The 16,179-nt window shown below is 42.1% G+C and overlaps 1 protein-coding gene across 1 annotated transcript in view; it reads left to right on the plus strand.

Annotated features, from left to right (window-relative positions):
• The first annotated feature begins 580 nt into the window (after positions 1 to 580).
• The window catches only part of MRPL42 (mitochondrial ribosomal protein L42), a 42,883-nt gene continuing 27,284 nt past the window's right edge, over positions 581 to 16,179 (plus strand). Inside the window, exons 1-4 of the mRNA XM_033953377.1 lie at positions 581 to 712; positions 7,120 to 7,251; positions 10,246 to 10,306; positions 15,925 to 16,009. Of these exons, the coding sequence (XP_033809268.1) occupies positions 7,167 to 7,251; positions 10,246 to 10,306; positions 15,925 to 16,009 (231 nt within the window). The 5' untranslated portion in view covers positions 581 to 712; positions 7,120 to 7,166. The remainder of the gene's footprint in view (positions 713 to 7,119; positions 7,252 to 10,245; positions 10,307 to 15,924; positions 16,010 to 16,179) is intronic.

The following is a 16,179-nucleotide window of genomic DNA, read 5'->3' on the forward strand; positions in this document are numbered from 1 at the left end:
TCTGTTTTGATTACAATAAGTCAGATTTGAAATGTGTATCCTGCCAGAGCTGGTGTTAGACAGCAAACATGAGCTAGGACTTAACAGAGAGAGAAAAAGTATTTTTTGTTTGTTTGTTTATTTTGTTTACACCACAGGGCCAGTGTGGGTAGGAGAGGGCAAAGGGGGTGGGGTGGGGGGGGTGAAGAACTATAAAATAAACCCACCAGGATGTTTGGGGGAAAAAAACAAACATCAATTGGGCAGGAAAATTGAATTGAAACGAAACGAAATTTTTTTCCTGAATCGGGCATTAGTGCCTAGCGGTTGATTGACCACCGCACCAAGCAACGCCTATGAGTTAGCCACTGTTTACAGAATCAAGGCCAAAGTCTGCTGCAAACTATTTCTAAAGTATAAATCCAGCATCCTTCCTCCAGTCAACTCCCGCTCAAGCCAACAGGGGACGTCCAGAAGGCAAAGCCAGAGAGGCACAAATGTAACCTAAACCAGATAGGTCAGGCATCTGCATCTCTCAAGCCCCGCCCCCTCGTCCTCTAGTCTAAACCCATCTTCGAAGCCGCCCACCCTGCGCCTTCAGCTTCCCCTCTCCGTCGCTCCGCCCCCTCTGACGCACGTCGCTCCCTCGGTCACGTCCCGCTCTTCCGGAAACAGGAAGTTGCGTCTGAGCGGGGCGGAAGGACGGGTGCGAACCTTGATGGCAAGGTTGAAGGTAGGATGCTGGGGTTGGGAGGATGCAGGGCAGGAGAGAGTCTCGCGCTCTCTCTCGGCTTGCACGTGGGTAGCGCGTGCCAAGGTGTCTCGTTCTTCCCTGGTAAACGTGGAGGCGGTTCCAGCCGTTGGATTCATCTGGAATCGATTTCAAGTGCCGCCCGTTTGGTTCCTTCTTGTTAAGAAACTTTTCGGGACTGTTAGCCCTAGTCTTGGTCTCTGCCGCATTTTGTTAGGTGCGAATCTAACCTTCCAAGGCTTAGGAAACTTTTGAAGTCCTGGTTGTTTAATAAACATCACAGTGATGCTTTCCAATGTATTATAGCAGGTTTTAAGGTCTGTATTATGCAGTTAGTTAAATGTTGGTGTCTTTACAGGTGTTGTTTTTTTAAGTTCAAAGATTTTTATGGAAAATTTTTAACAAAGTACCGTGTTTCCCCGAAAATAAGATGCCATCTTATATTAATTTGGGGCCCAAAAAACCCACCAAGTTTTATTTTGGGGGAAACAATGCCCAATCACAAACCCACAGCATCTTTCTATCTCCTCTCTCCTCCACCGCGCAGCTGAACCCCCGCCAACCCTTCCATCTCTCCCTCCCCATGCAAACTGCGAGACCAACATACCATTATCTTCTTCCAAACGGTAGCGCCGCAACAGCAATCTAAACGGGCTGCTTCGGGCCTTCTACCGCCGGGGCATTGCGTGTTCTGCTTGCTGATGACATCAGTGATGCGGCAGAGAAATGTCCCGGTGGGAAAAGGCATGAAGCAGCGTGTTTATATTGCTGCGGCGATGCTACCGTTTGGAAGAACATAAGAACATAAGCAGTGCCTCCGCTGGGTCAGACCATAGATCCATCCCGCCCAGCAGTCCGCTCCCGCGGCGGCCCGAACAGGTCACGGCCTGTCTGAGTCACCAGAAGGGGCCCCCTTGCCACCTTGGTTTCCCATTGAGTCTTATCTTCCCATCGAAGTCCTAACCCTCCGGTCTTGCACATGCACGACCTGGTTGGATTTCTATACTTATTACTTGGTTTGCTTTCTATACCTGTGTTACATCCCAGCACCTCTCTCAGTATCCCACGATCCCCCTATCCCTCAGGAATCCGTCCAATCCCTGTTTGAATCCTTGTACCGTACTCTGCCTGATCACTTCCTCCGGTAGCGCATTCCAAGTGTCCACGACCCTTTGGGTGAAGAAAAACTTCCTTGCATTTGTTCTGAACCTATCTCCCTTCAGTTTCTCCGAATGCCCCCTCGTGCCTGTTGACCCCTTCAGTCTCGTAATCAGTGTGGGGAGCAAGAGATGGAAGGTCGGTGGGGGAGGGTGCGCAGGGGGAAGCACTGCTGCCTGCGAATCCAGCACTTCAACTAGGACTTATTTTTGGGGTATGGCTTATATTAAGATCTACCCTGAAATCATGCTAGGGCTTTTTTTTGTGATAGGTCTTATTTTTGGAGAAACACAGTATCTGGAACAGAATAACATACACTTCTCCCTCCATCTTTGCGGTTTCAGCAATCGCAGTTTCGATTATTCGCAGTTTTTAGCTTGTTGGCCCCTCCCCCCAAATGATATCAGCTTCCCAGCACTTTCTTCACCATGTTTTGCCTCTCTTTCAGGAACAGGCCAGGTCTCCCACCATGATATTCGCGGTTTCACCATGTTCACGATGGTTTTTAATAGAAAACAGCGAATAACATATGAAAAAGTTATTTGCGGTTTTTCTGTATTCACAGGTCTGCTAATTCCCTATCAAAACTGAATATGTAGGGAGAAGTGTATATCTCAAACACTATTATTATTATAGTAATCTTATCCTATGCAAGGGATGCATTACAACCCAACCCTAGCCCACCCTTTCCCCATACATACAGAGAAAATTCACCAACAATCATACACTTTCATCCATACCATTCAATCCTTATTACATTCCATATATTTTTTAATAGGTAACCATATTTTATCTTTTCCCCGTACAGTTGCTTCATATTTTCCAATTAAAAAAACTGAGTTCCACTAGAATTGAAATGACAATATAGAAACATCTTTCCATGCTCTCAAAATAGACTGAATGGCCACAGCTGTTAATATCGTTAACAATCTTACATTATTTTTTTATTTTTTTTTCTAAATCAATTTTTATTGAACAGAGAAATGAAAGACACATCAAAGAAGGTACAGGTCTTACAAATAATACACAACTCCCCCCCCCCCTCCCAACCTCCTCTCCATCCCACCCTCTACCCAAAGCAAGCCATCAAAAGTAAGGAACAACAATATAAAAGACCAACAACAGGCAAAAAGCTCAACCCTGCGCCACTGGGGAGGCCCAGACAGCATAGTCTAAAATACCTTGTAAACAGAGTCCTGTACTCTGATGAGCCCTGAGAAATAGAAGGCAAGGTCTCCCCCCACTAAAACAAAAAGCCCCAAGGTCAACAAAACACAGCACCATGAACGAAAAACAAACAACTAAAAGTAAAGAGAATAAACCACAATAAGAACAGAGGAGATCCACAGTCCCCCCTCTTCACCGCTCAGAACAGCTCAAAGTTGCAGTGTATTAAGAATTGAGCTCCAAATTCTAGGAGACAGAGAATAGATATAGGGCCCCCAAACCCATAGAAAAAACTTGGACTGACAAAAGGAAGCACGCACCTGACCCTCTCAAGTAACATCAAATCATGCAGCCGATTGCGCCATGCCCAATATGCAGGAGGGTCAGCCAACACCCACTCGGTCAAAAGAACCGTTTTAGCCACCAAGCCTGCTTTCCGCAGGAGTAAACTGCCGACACCAGGCGGCAAATGAAAAGCCTCAAATCTGTCTAAAAGAAACTCCACTGGGGTAAACGACATCAAACAGCCCAAATGAGCTTCCAAATATTGGACCACCCGCCTCCAGAAGGACTTAACTACTGGACAACTCCAAAAGGCATGAAAGAAGGACTTAGGGGCAGCAGTACATTTCTCACATTGATCAGAATCTGCCAAACCAGAGCGATACAATTGAACCCTCGTAAAGTAAACCCTATGGAGCACCCGAAACTGACATTCCCAAAGTTCAGCAGAGACAGAAAGAGTCGGGATTCGCCAAATTCCGGGGCCCAACGGGCACACAAAGAGTCCCAAGAGCGAGGCGGGACCAACAAGCACATTGCCTTATGTAATGCCGAAACGAAAAGCCCCCCCATCTGCAAAGCTAGCAAAAAATGAGCGAAGCCGAACGCCTGAACCCAGCTGCAAGTCCTCCGTCTGCAAGGAATGAACATAATTGTCCAATTGCAGATAGGCAAAGAAATCAGTGACCTGAACCCCGTTCCTAAGTCAAAATACCGGCCAAGAGGGGAGAGTCCCAGCCTCGGTCAGTACACGCTCCAAAATAGTCATTCCGAATTGGGCCCAGCGTCTAAAAGAAGCCGAAGAGTTACCTGCAAGAACTGAATATTCCCTTGCAAGGGCAATTAGTCAGACACCCCCGGATGCCCCCCCCCCAAGCTCAACACCAAAATCTTCCAGATATCACATAAAGATCCCAACAATAAGCTAGAGTGCGAGGAAGAGAAGACCGAGGTACATGTAACAGAAGATAAATGCCAAGGATGATAGTACGCCCGTTCATAACAAAACAGGTGTAAACATCTTGTTCAAAAATCCAATCACCAAGATAACGGAGTAGGCAAGCCTGATTGTATTTCTGCTGATCAGGGACACCCATGCCCCCCCTCAACCAAGACCCTATCAAAAAGTGAAACTGCATCCACAGTTTTTTCCCATTCCAAAGGAACCTAGAGAGAAGTCTATAAAACACCCGAAGATCTTTTTGCAATAAACAAATAGGCAATAACTGCAGAACATAGCCATTTTGGACATTATTATTTTATTAAAAAAATCTTTCTTAAATTTTCAAAGCCAACAAAAAGTGCAATATAATATACATACAAATAATAATAATCAAATAAGCACTTATAATCAATCAGTATCAATACAAAAATAACCACCCCCCCTCTCCCAACCAACATTTTCACCAGGAAATAAAACCACATAAAAAATATACCCCCCCCCTTCCCACCCTCCCCCTCCCGGATATGTGTGTAATATAACAACAGAAACAAAGAGAAAAGATAATTATAATGAATCCACAAAAGACGTCAATGGGCTCCAAACTAACTTGAATATTTTAGTATGCCCCAGCATGTCTGCATTCATCTTCTCAAACTTATAACTTAAGCATAAATTCACCCACCAAAAAGTAAAATTAAGGCGATCCCAATTTTTCCAATTATGAGTAACCATTTGCATGGCTATCCCGGTCATAATAAGGGAAAGCCGACATTTATATCTATCCAACAACGGTTTAAGATGCAATATCATCCCACATATGACAACCTCTTACATTATTCTTACTTATATCAATAGATGTATCAAATATGTTTTATGTAACCTGCCTTTTTAAAATCTTTTATCTTTGTTAAAACTTAACTGACTGCTTATACTAGTACACTAGTACAAACTCTTCAAAGTGACGCACATAAACAGAGAAAAATGAAGGCAGATAAAATCATATGCATATTCAGCCATCTACTATCCTTTCCTGTAAAGTGATGCACATTGGGAAGAGTAGTCCAAATCATAGTTACCGGATTGTAGGGTCTACCTTGGAATTCAGTGCTCAAGAAAAAGATCTGAGTATCGATCGTGGACAATTTGCTGAAACCTTCTACCCAATGTGCTGCGGCAGCCAAGAAAACAAGCAAGATGCTAGGAATTATTAGAAAAGGTATGGTAAATAAGACTAAGAATGTTACAGTGCCCCTGTATTGCTCAGTGGTACAACCTCACCTTGAGTATTGCATTCATTTCTGGTCTTAACTCAAAAAAGATATAACGGCACGAAAAAAGGTTCAAAGAAGAGTGACCAAGACGATAATGGGCATGGAATTCCTCTCTTATGGAAAAGAGACAGCTGAGGGGAGATATAACTGAAGTCTACAAAATCCTGAGTGGTGTAGAACAGGTACAAGTGGATCAATTTTTTTACTGCATCAAAATTTACAAAGACTAGGGGACACTTGATGAAGTTATAGAGCAATACTTTTAAAACCAACAGAAAGGTCCACAGGGATCATCATTTTAATTCCTGTGGACCCCACAGATCCTCATCCTACCTCCCTCCTGTGGACACAGCTACCAATCTATGGGGTCTGCAGGAAGGGGGTAAGATGAGGATCCATGGGGTGAACAAGATCTGTGAGGTTCGTGGGAGTTAAAAACAAGGAAATGTGGTATGAGTAAGATCCTTGAGGACTGCAGCAGTTAAAACTAGGATCCCTGTAGACCCCATGTCATGGCCACTTTCTTTTTAAGATTGAGCGCTTTAGATCCGTGGGTCCAAGGCATCCTCATTTTACTCTCCCCCCCTAAGATGTACTCTGCTGCCCTGATTCTGGAAGTGACTGGTTCTGGGTGATAGGAACAGCTGATAACAACTGATTTTCTCTTCTGGCTTTTCTGGCATGCAGCTCCGTTAAAAGAGAGGCCCCGGTTATTTTTTCCATCCAACAGAAACAGGGTGCAAGTGGCACTTGTCTTTTATTATGTAGAAGGTGTGTCAGTATGTTGCATACAGTTATAATTTTGTACTGTATGAAAAATCACTTAAAGTAATTAATTTTGCAGTAAAATGTTTTGACCCTGTTTGTATAGTGAAAGCCGACCCTCCCCTGAGTACTTTTAAGACCCCTTTAATGAAGCTGCATTAGGCTTTTTTTTTTAATCGCCAGCCGTGGTGGTATTGGCTCCAACATTCATAGGAATTCTATGAGCATTAGAGCTTTTACCACCGTGGCCAGAAGTAAAAAAGCCTAATGGGGCTTCATAAAAGGGGGGTTGGGTAATTACTGAATGGTACTGCATCACAGCTTTTCTGAAAATCCTGAATGGCTATAGCATCCCCAGGAAAGGTTTGAGACGTCTCACCCTGTGGAATTATTTTTTAAAAATGTATTAAAAGCATATTAGGATGCTAAGGAAATTCATACAGAAAAGAGTTATTACCAGCATCTCCCTAAGAAATGAATTTGTGATAGCAAGCTTTAATGGATAGTGGCGTTGAATTAACTCTTCCAAGGCTTCAGAAATGACATTAAAGTTATAGAAAGCTAAAATGTGGATCTTTACAACGTCTATAGAATTCAGCATTTCAACTGAAACAAAATCAAAACTCCAATATGTTGCAGTGACCCCAGCTATAAGTGATGTCAAAATTGTCTCATGAGCCAAAAGTAAAGTCGTGCAGGGGCTTGTAACAATTGGATTTTCTTTTCTTCTTCACCTTCCCCTCTTTCTGGAATCAATTTTAACAAATATTCTCTTCTGGCTCTTTCTTAATTCTGTAACACAGACCTGCTGACTGTTGGGAGAGAGTTTTTATTTCTCCATCTTTGCATTATGGCTGTGGCTGGGAGACGAGCCACATGGTTTGGTGCAGCCTTGAAACAATTATCAGCACTTCGAAAGCAAGTCCCGGCACAAGGTAAGCGCTGTTTTCCTCTCTGACACCCCATATCCTCTCTCTAGCAAAAGCAGTAATTTGCCACCTTTTTTTCTGTCAATTTTTAAGGCGAGATGAATGATAATGGGTACTCTATCCCGTTTTATCCCTCAACTGAGAATCAGAGTGGGCTAACAAGATTACTATATTTAATTCTTTTTATTAATTTTTCAAATGACATGTCAAATATTCACTTGTACAGAAAGTAAGTTAGTGAGGTGCGAACTGTATACAATATAAATCATATACAGTCCAATAAAGAAACTAAATACAAGAAAATCTTCTAACCAACTCAACTCAAGTCCTCAAATGTAGATCCAAGATTTCATTGGAGCGAACAAAGAAATATTATTAAAGGAAGAATAGTATGCAGACAAAACTGAGAGATAGGCAGATATAAAATTATGGAGCTGTTGTTTTCTCTTTATCCAGGCTAGACGTAGCCAGAAAATTGTTGTGGTTCAAAGAAAACATATTTAAATGAGCGGTAGTAAATAATATATTTGCAGGGATGTCTCAAGTAAAAAGTTGCTCCCAGTGATGTGACTCCAGATTTCAACAACAAAAATTCTCTACGTCGCTTTTGAGTTTCTCTGGAAAGGTCAGGAAACATTTGTATTTTACAACCAAGGAACTCTTTGTGTCTATTTTTAAAGAAAAGTCTCAATAACCATGTTTTATCAATAGCGAGAGCTACAGTCAAAATCAAAGTGAAAAGTACAGCTGTTTCTCTATCTGAACAATTCAGAAACATTCAGTAATTCTTGATTTGCTGCTTTAACTTGCATTGGGGCCCCTTCTTTATTTGGCAAATAGTATACTTGAGCAAACGGTGGTAAGGTTTCTTCTGACACTTCTAATATTTTAACAAGATTACTATAAATACAACATAAGATAAATGAGTTATATAAACACTAAATAAACACATAAACAATAAACTCAAAAAATATATAAAGAAAAGATATAATTTCAACATCTTTTGAAACTGATAATAAGAAATGCAACAACGAACATTATATGGTAATATTTTCCATTGTGAAAAGGCTCAGGCCGCTTGGAGAGAGAAAATTGAAAATCGCCAGTGAGGGGGAGGGAGGGAGTGAGGGAGATGCCCCAACGAGCGGAAGAGATGCCCGGACCGTGGCGATCACAAGGGAGGTGGCTGCTGGACCACGCGATTGCGAGGGCTGCTGACCGGGAGGGGTGAGAAGTGAGGCAACGCAAGCAAGATTCTTAACTGCAGGGACAAGGCCATTCACCGCTCCACGGGGCGGTGAATGGCCTTGTTCCCTTACCCACGGCAACCAGCTTTTTTTTCTTCCTAGAAGTCACCGTGTCGTTCTTTATTGTACATATGCACATCGGTCTTGAATCACTGTTGCTCCACCTATATCTGCCATTAGAGATCACTATCTCTGTTATTCTTTAGTTATAATAAAGATATAAATTCAGATGTTGATAAATTATTCTGCCCATTCTTCTCAACATATTGTTTCTCCAAAAGGTGTAAGTCTCGTAAAAGTAACTCTTTGTATGTCAGAACTTGAGCATTCATCGGACCAGGTGCTCTCCACTTTTGGCAGTCATTTTGACCCTCCGCATTCCCGATGCCCCCTTTTTTGTGCATTTTTCCCAAAATATATAGTAACAGAGTAAATGAAAGACCTGTATGGTCTAATCTGCCAAACATAAACCGACTCCTCCTCCCCCCACCCTACATTTGTTTTCTAGTCTCCTTGTGTTTGCTCAGTTTTTCTCAAGCAAAAAGTCAACAATTCTTGCAGGTGTTTGTGTGAGAAATTTTCAGCACCCCCTCTTAGGGTGTCCGGGAGATATGGTACATTTATAAGAGGGAGTAGTTTAGCAGTTAGAGAAGCAGTTTGTGAACCTAAGAAGTCAGGATTCAAATCTCACTCCTTGGCCTAATTATCCCATTCTTTGTTGCCCCAGGTATCACTTAAATTGGTGTCAGGTCAAAAGCGCGCCGGGACAAAGGCGCGCCCAGACAATTGAGCGCAGCGCGCGCCGCCGCACCGCTCTAAATTACTGTTTTTAGCGCTCCGACGGGGGTGTGTGTGGGGGAACCCCCCCCCACTTTACTTAATACACATCGCGCTGCGTTGTGGGAGCGTTGTGGAGGGTGTGGGGGGTTGTAACCCCCCACATTTTACTGAAAACTTCACTTTTTCCCTGTTTTTAGGGAAAAAGTGAAGTTTTCAGTAAAATGTGGAGGGTTACAACCCCCCAAACCCCCCATAACGCCGGCGCGATGTCTATTAAGTAAACTGGGGGGGTTCCCCAACAAAACCCCCCGTCAGAGCCCATAAAAACTGTAATTTAGAGCGGCGCGGCGGCGCGCGCTTTTGTCTTTCGCGCCGTTGTCTATGAACCCTTAAATTGTAAGTCAGTTTGGGGAGGGAAATCACTCCTGACTTTTGAGCTCACATTTGGGAAAAGGCAAATGGTAAAGCCTCTTAGCCACTCAAGTCGCAAGACTGGACAACCAGATCTCCAACCTTCTGATGACCACCCCTGACTACAAGACATTCAGAAAAGAAATAAAAACTATACTTTTCAAGAAATTCCTGAAGCAGTCCTAACTTCACGTTCTCTTAATAACTCTAAATTTGACAAACGTGCTTCCATTGTTACCCCCTTTCAAATCTTTTGTAAGCCGCCTTACTCTTAACAACCCGAGAAATGTCAAAAGATCCACCCTTTACCACTCTAGTAAATCAATCGTTCTCCCAATGTAACCCCCGTTTATAAATCTTTTGTAAGCCGCCTTGAACCGCAAGGTAATGGCAGAATAGAAATCCCTAATGTAATGTAATATGCTACCTTTTTACAGCAAATGTACTGGGATAAGTGCAAGTAATGAAACATGAAATTAGCCTGGCACAGTACTTTTCTTGTTTTCCAAAACTTAAAATTAAGCTGTTAGTCTCACTATTTGTGTTATTTGTTGTTTAATAGGTGGAGTTGCATGTGCTTGCCATAAATCTACATATTCACCCCTTCCGAATGATTATAATTGGTAGGTACTGAGAGAGACTTTTCATGTTTACCGTATAGAAAACTAAGGATTATAGTTGCAAGAGGGGAAGATGGTAAAGATCAGTGAATAAATAAGACAAGTTTCTTCAAACTGAAAGGATGCTGTGGAATGAGGGGGCATAGGATGAGAGTGACATAGATAGACTCAGTAATCTCAGGAAATGTTTCTCCACAGAAATATTGGTAGATGTGTGGAACGGCCTCTAAGCAGAAGGGGCAGAGACAAGGATAGCATTTCTGAATTCAAAAGAGTTTTGAACAAAAAATGACATGGGGGACAGGTACGCGAAATTAAGTGTGGGACGGGGACATAGCCTGTGGGGACGAGGACAAACTTTGTCCCTGTGTCATTCTGTAAATGCTTGAGACTAGCCGTAAACAGGTTGTTCCATCTAGATGAACTAGCATCTGTAAAATGCCAGCATCGATATGTAAAAACTTAACACATCTTAGACAACTGGCAACTGAATTCAATGATTTTAAAAAATGCAATAGCTGCTTTTGAATTTAAATGAAGCACCGTTAAATGGTATCATTTCTGTCTTGTCTGCCTTTGATGTGGCTATAAGTTTTGTCTGCTAGTCAACTACCATCTGCGAATGCCCTTCCATCATGTGCCCAGTTGCTTAAGCATCTTACTGTTACTTCAACAGATTCATCCATCATTGCTGGCATCAAGGAGCATTTCCAGCCTTTAATAGATACTTATTTTCCCGTTCAACAGTGTTGGTTCTCTTCTACACCTATGCCTCAAAGACAATCCAATTATCTTCCCAGATGATATAAAAACTAGGGCTGCATTTTGATTAAAATGTTTAATTGCAGTTAATTGTGAGATTAAGATAGGGCATAGCAGTTCATTGGGGATGACACAGGAGGAGCCATGCATTTCTTCTTCCTCCTCCCCACATTAGGCATCATACCTTTGCAAGTGAGGATGCCAAAGCCCTGCCAGCCAAAGAAATACATTCCCAAAGCTGCCTCCTTCCTCCTTGTGCTGTTTCAAGCCCGAGGAAGTGCAAGGTGCTCTCAGCCACCGATGCCTGCACTCCCCAACTATGCTCGGTTCATGGATGAACTGAGCATGCTTGAGGAGTGCAAATGTTGGTGACTGGAGGCATGCCACTGACTTCTCCACTCCTAAGGCAATTATGAGGAGGAAGGGGGAAGACTCAGCAGATTTCTTAGGCTGGCAGAGCTTCAGCTACCCTACCAGCCATTTAACACATATGGCAGCTTTGGAGAGAGCCTGAGCCCACAGGAGGAGCCCCAATATCTCCCTCCCTCCCCCAGGTCCAAATCTCTTTCTTTCTTTCTTCCTTCCTTCCTCCTTCTCCCCGGTCAAACTCACACCCTGCCTAAGATCCATTTCTTTCTCTCTTCCCCACCGTCGTCCAATTCCCTCCCTCTATAGGCATCTTTCATTTCTGGACCCAATCGCCAATCTTGACACCCCACCACCATCCCACAGTGCTGCACCATCACCCTTTACCTTTGTATATCAATCTTCAGCCCCGCAGCCAGCAGCAGCCCTATTAAAAGGCTGCCTGTGGCCTGCACTAGGCCTTCCCACTGACCTGCCCCGGCCTGGCCCCTTCTGATGAACTTCCTGTTTTGAGAAGGGGGTGGCTGTGTCAGAAGGAAGGCCTGTAGGTGCAGACTGTAGGTGGACTTTCAATAGAGTTGCTACTGGTTGCAGGACCAAAGATTGATTTGCAGAGGTAAAGGGTATGGGGTGGGGGGGGGGAGGGTGGAGGCAGGTTGGCAGTTGAGTCCAGGAAGGAGTGATGCTGGACTGTTGAGAGGGATGGGAGGAAAGCGGGCAGGTAGAAGAGCTGCATGAGATTATTAATTGCAATTAATTTTTTTGTCACAATTAATAATTAACATGTTAATTGCAATTATCATGTAGCCCTAGTAAAAACACAGGCAACTGATTCTTTGGGAAGGTTGTACCAAAACCACATCAAAATTTGTGACTTATAAACAGCAGCTGCACAGAATATTGTTCCTTTTTATACTTTACTAAAAAGTAGGGTTGTACATCAATTAAAATTTTTTAATCACATGATTAATTGCACAATCAATAGCAATTATAATTTTAATTACACAATTAATCGCATAAAGCGCCCCCTCACATTTCCTTCTGTATAATACAGAACTTGACGCATTTCAATTCGGTTGTCCCACAGAAAGGTGATATATGAAATCCCATTACCCCCTTACTAAACTAAAAAATAAAATAATTTCTCTTACCTTTATTATCTGGTAATATTACCTTTCTAATCATCTCGTTCCGCATCTCTGGTTCTGCTTCCCTGCTCTGTCTATTCACTCTTTCTGTCCTCATTACTTCCTGCCCTATATCCATCTTTCACGATAACTTTACGATGTGATTTTTAAGAGTCTAAGGGATTTTCTCCCCATTGTTTCCTTTTTCTTTCAATTCTTATCATTTTCAGTCTACAAGGAATATGCATAAATTTAAATTAATGTTCCCTGCCATTAAAGGGATTCAAACTCTAGGTAGGCTTTCACATTCTTTGCCATTCACTATGGTTAAAATTTGGAATGAGTTTCCTTCAGTTAATCTCTCTTCATTGACCTGCTTTAGAAAAACATATCTATTCACAATATTTCTCACGGATAATTGTTAAAAATCCCTTGCTGACAAATTTTTGCTGACATTTACTGATTCTCCCTTCATTATTATTCTTCATCTGTGGTCTTAAGATTATGTTGTTAATCGGTTCGAGTCCCTCTGGGAATGACCCGGTATATAAAACTGAAGATTAGATTAGATTAGATCTCCCATTCCTTCCTCTTTTCCTTTCCTAGGGTTTTCCATCCCTATTTCCATATTCTGGTCCTCTCAAAGATCACCCTAACCCTCCTGTGTGCACCTCTTTCTCCCAGCAAATCTTCCTGTGATCCCCCCTCTCTCTCTCAGATTAGTTATAGGGAGAGGATGTAATGGACTGTTGCATTCAGCAGCAGATGGCTGTATCCATCTTTTCTCCCCTCTCTCCTTCCGTAGTCGGGTCAGTTGCTCTCTAGCAGTGCTCTGGCGGCAGGTGGTGGGGTGAAGCTGAAAAGGCAAGGGGGCGTTAACATGTGTTAAAATTATTATTGTGTTGAATGTGCAGCTCTAATAAAATCATAAGTATTTGAGGCTTGTGCAGATGGGGACAGAGGATCCCTATGGGAGAGGAAGGATATAGAGTTTAGTAGTTTGGGGATGGGCAGACTTGATAGGTCATATGGTCTTTATCTACTATTAGTGTATATGTTTTTGTAAGTTGTAGAGTTCCAGATTTGATATTTAGGCTTTTATGGAAGATTCCAGTATTTTATGATTGCCCATCAAGAGCTGTTTAGCAGTGCGCTATGGGATTAAACTATGAAATCAGTTATTAATCATTTTAAATGCAAAGTAATGAAGGAACCTATCTGGTTTCATGTCGATATTCTGGTGGTACCTTTATATCTAGTTTTATGCAAACACTAGATGAAGGGATAGGTCAGGCTTTGAAAACTAATAGTTTAACAACTAAGGCCACAAAAACAGACAAGCCACAAATTTCTGCACGGTTATAAAGGGATCCTGTGAAGTGTGTGTTCATCTTCATTATTCCTCCCCCCCCCCTCCCCAGTAGCAGGGCTTGTAAACAAATGCCTCCTTGCTCCCCAACTTTGCTGCATGCTAGAAACATTACATTCCAAAACAAATTTGTGCACAGCCCTGATAGGTTATTCTGAAATCTAGGAATAAAGTCTGCCGGTGTGACAGGCCACATGTGACATGTGGTGGCAAGTCCTGAGGAGTAGTGGCTCGTGGCCAGCAGGGGGTGATGTTTATGGGACGGTAATGGGAATGGATGTCAGGACATGATAAGTGCAATATTTTTTGTGGAGTTTTTCTACAAAAGCGCCTGTTTTTCGTATGATTCTGGGTAATTCTAGTTAGACAAACATATGTGTCAGGGACACGCCCAGTGGAAACGTACGAAAAAAGGGTAAATAAAAAATCTAAATATAATGTAGCTAAGGCCAGAAGAGAAAAACACACCACAGATTAATATAAGGGAAAGAATGGTATTTTTTTTATGTATTTTGCTGTTGGGTCAGATCAGAAAGGAAACTAAAGGAATCCATTTTGGGTTCTTTGTGTTTACTATAGCTGCTATGTCTTTGGACACCATTTTGGGCCAGTGACTAGTTTCTGTCTTCTTTGTCCTCTCTGAGTTTTTCCCGCTCTCAGCAGCGTGGGGTTAATTAATACCACATGTGCTGTAGACTGGCTAGGAAGATAACGTGTCCTGAGCTAAGAGATAAAATGCATTAAGTATGAATGGCCGAGTTATGAATGAATGGGGGCCCCTGGAGTGATTTGTGTGACTGTGTTGAACAAAAGCATAGGGTTTGAAAAACATATTTATATATCTCTGCAACTTAAAGAAATCCTAAAGCAGCATCTGGGAGTGATTAGGTCAGAGACTACTCCTGCTCTTTGTGTGTGAGACTGTCAGCATAGGAGGAGAGGGGGAGACCAGCCCCTCCCCATCCTCCTCCTCCTCCAGAGTAAGGTTTCTGTGTAAGGCTATGCAATTTGAACCTGTCAGATTCTTTTCTTTTTCTCCAAGGTTGAGAACTTTTCAGCACCCTGTTAATAATTGTAGATTCTCTTGAATAATGTTATAATGTTAATTCAGAAATCAAAAGTAATGTTCTAAAACTTTGTGTAACTTTGAAACGTGGAGGAATTTTCCTGTGTCCAACTTTTAAGTTAAGTTGGACTTTTAAGTTGGCCCATATTACTTTATTGGTTGTTATGCTGATGATGTCACGAAAAGCCAACAGTTTATAATAGAAAATCTGGAGCTATTAAAATGAGACCGTTATGAGAAGGCCAGCATTTGGCCACTATAACGATCTCCCATTAGCGCAACTGTTAAGCAATTATGCTTGAGTCTTTTGATATCATAATGGAAAAATAGAAACAATAATTCAATAAATCTTAATTATAATTTTGAAAACCTTGCGCTGGTGTCATTTTGCATGTGTTATTATTTTCAAACCGAAGCTTTCAAAGAGGCGTCGATGTCCCTTGCTCAGTCCCTCAACTGTCTTTCATCTAGCCAGGTCATTAAAGTGATAGCTCTTGGCTAGCGAATAGGGATCATAGGCCTTACTGAGGCTGGTGTGTGTGCATACTGGATCTGGCTACTACATCTCGCGATTCTATGATGGCTGAGGAGATTCCTGTTCCCAAGGAGCGACGAATGCTACCTCAGCTGCATCCTTGGAGAGGAAATGACAAGAAAAACAGCCAAGAAACCAAGATTCCTCAAGTTTTTCACTGGACCTAATGATAGCAGCTTTTGTATAATAACTTTTCTATTTCTTGCCTATTTCCTAGGAACAAATGCTGGAAAAAGCTACACTTAGGAAGGTACCACCAGAATATCTACAAGGAACCAGATAGGTTCATTACTTTGCATTTATAATTATTAATAACTGATTTCACAGTTTAATCCCATAGCATACTGCTAAATCAGTCGAGCAAGGAAAATGAATGGATTTTGTTTTCTTTTTTAGCAAAGTGGAACTTGCCTTGACATCGGATGGCAGAACAATTGTCTGTTACCACCCATCGATAGATGTCCCATATGAACATTCAAAGGTACTTACAGAATTAAAGAATAATTCAAAGCAACAATTCTTAGCATGCAGAGATATCTTTCACTTGATCCTAGGAGTACAGTTTTTCGGAGCTGGCTTTTATTTTTCACTTGATGCTTCAGTGTTCCTCTCTTATTACAGTGTCTTATTCTGTGACCCTTAATCCCAATA

Source organism: Geotrypetes seraphini, chromosome 7, assembly GCF_902459505.1.
Source record: "Geotrypetes seraphini chromosome 7, aGeoSer1.1, whole genome shotgun sequence".
In the NCBI taxonomy this organism is placed as follows: domain Eukaryota; kingdom Metazoa; phylum Chordata; class Amphibia; order Gymnophiona; family Dermophiidae; genus Geotrypetes; species Geotrypetes seraphini.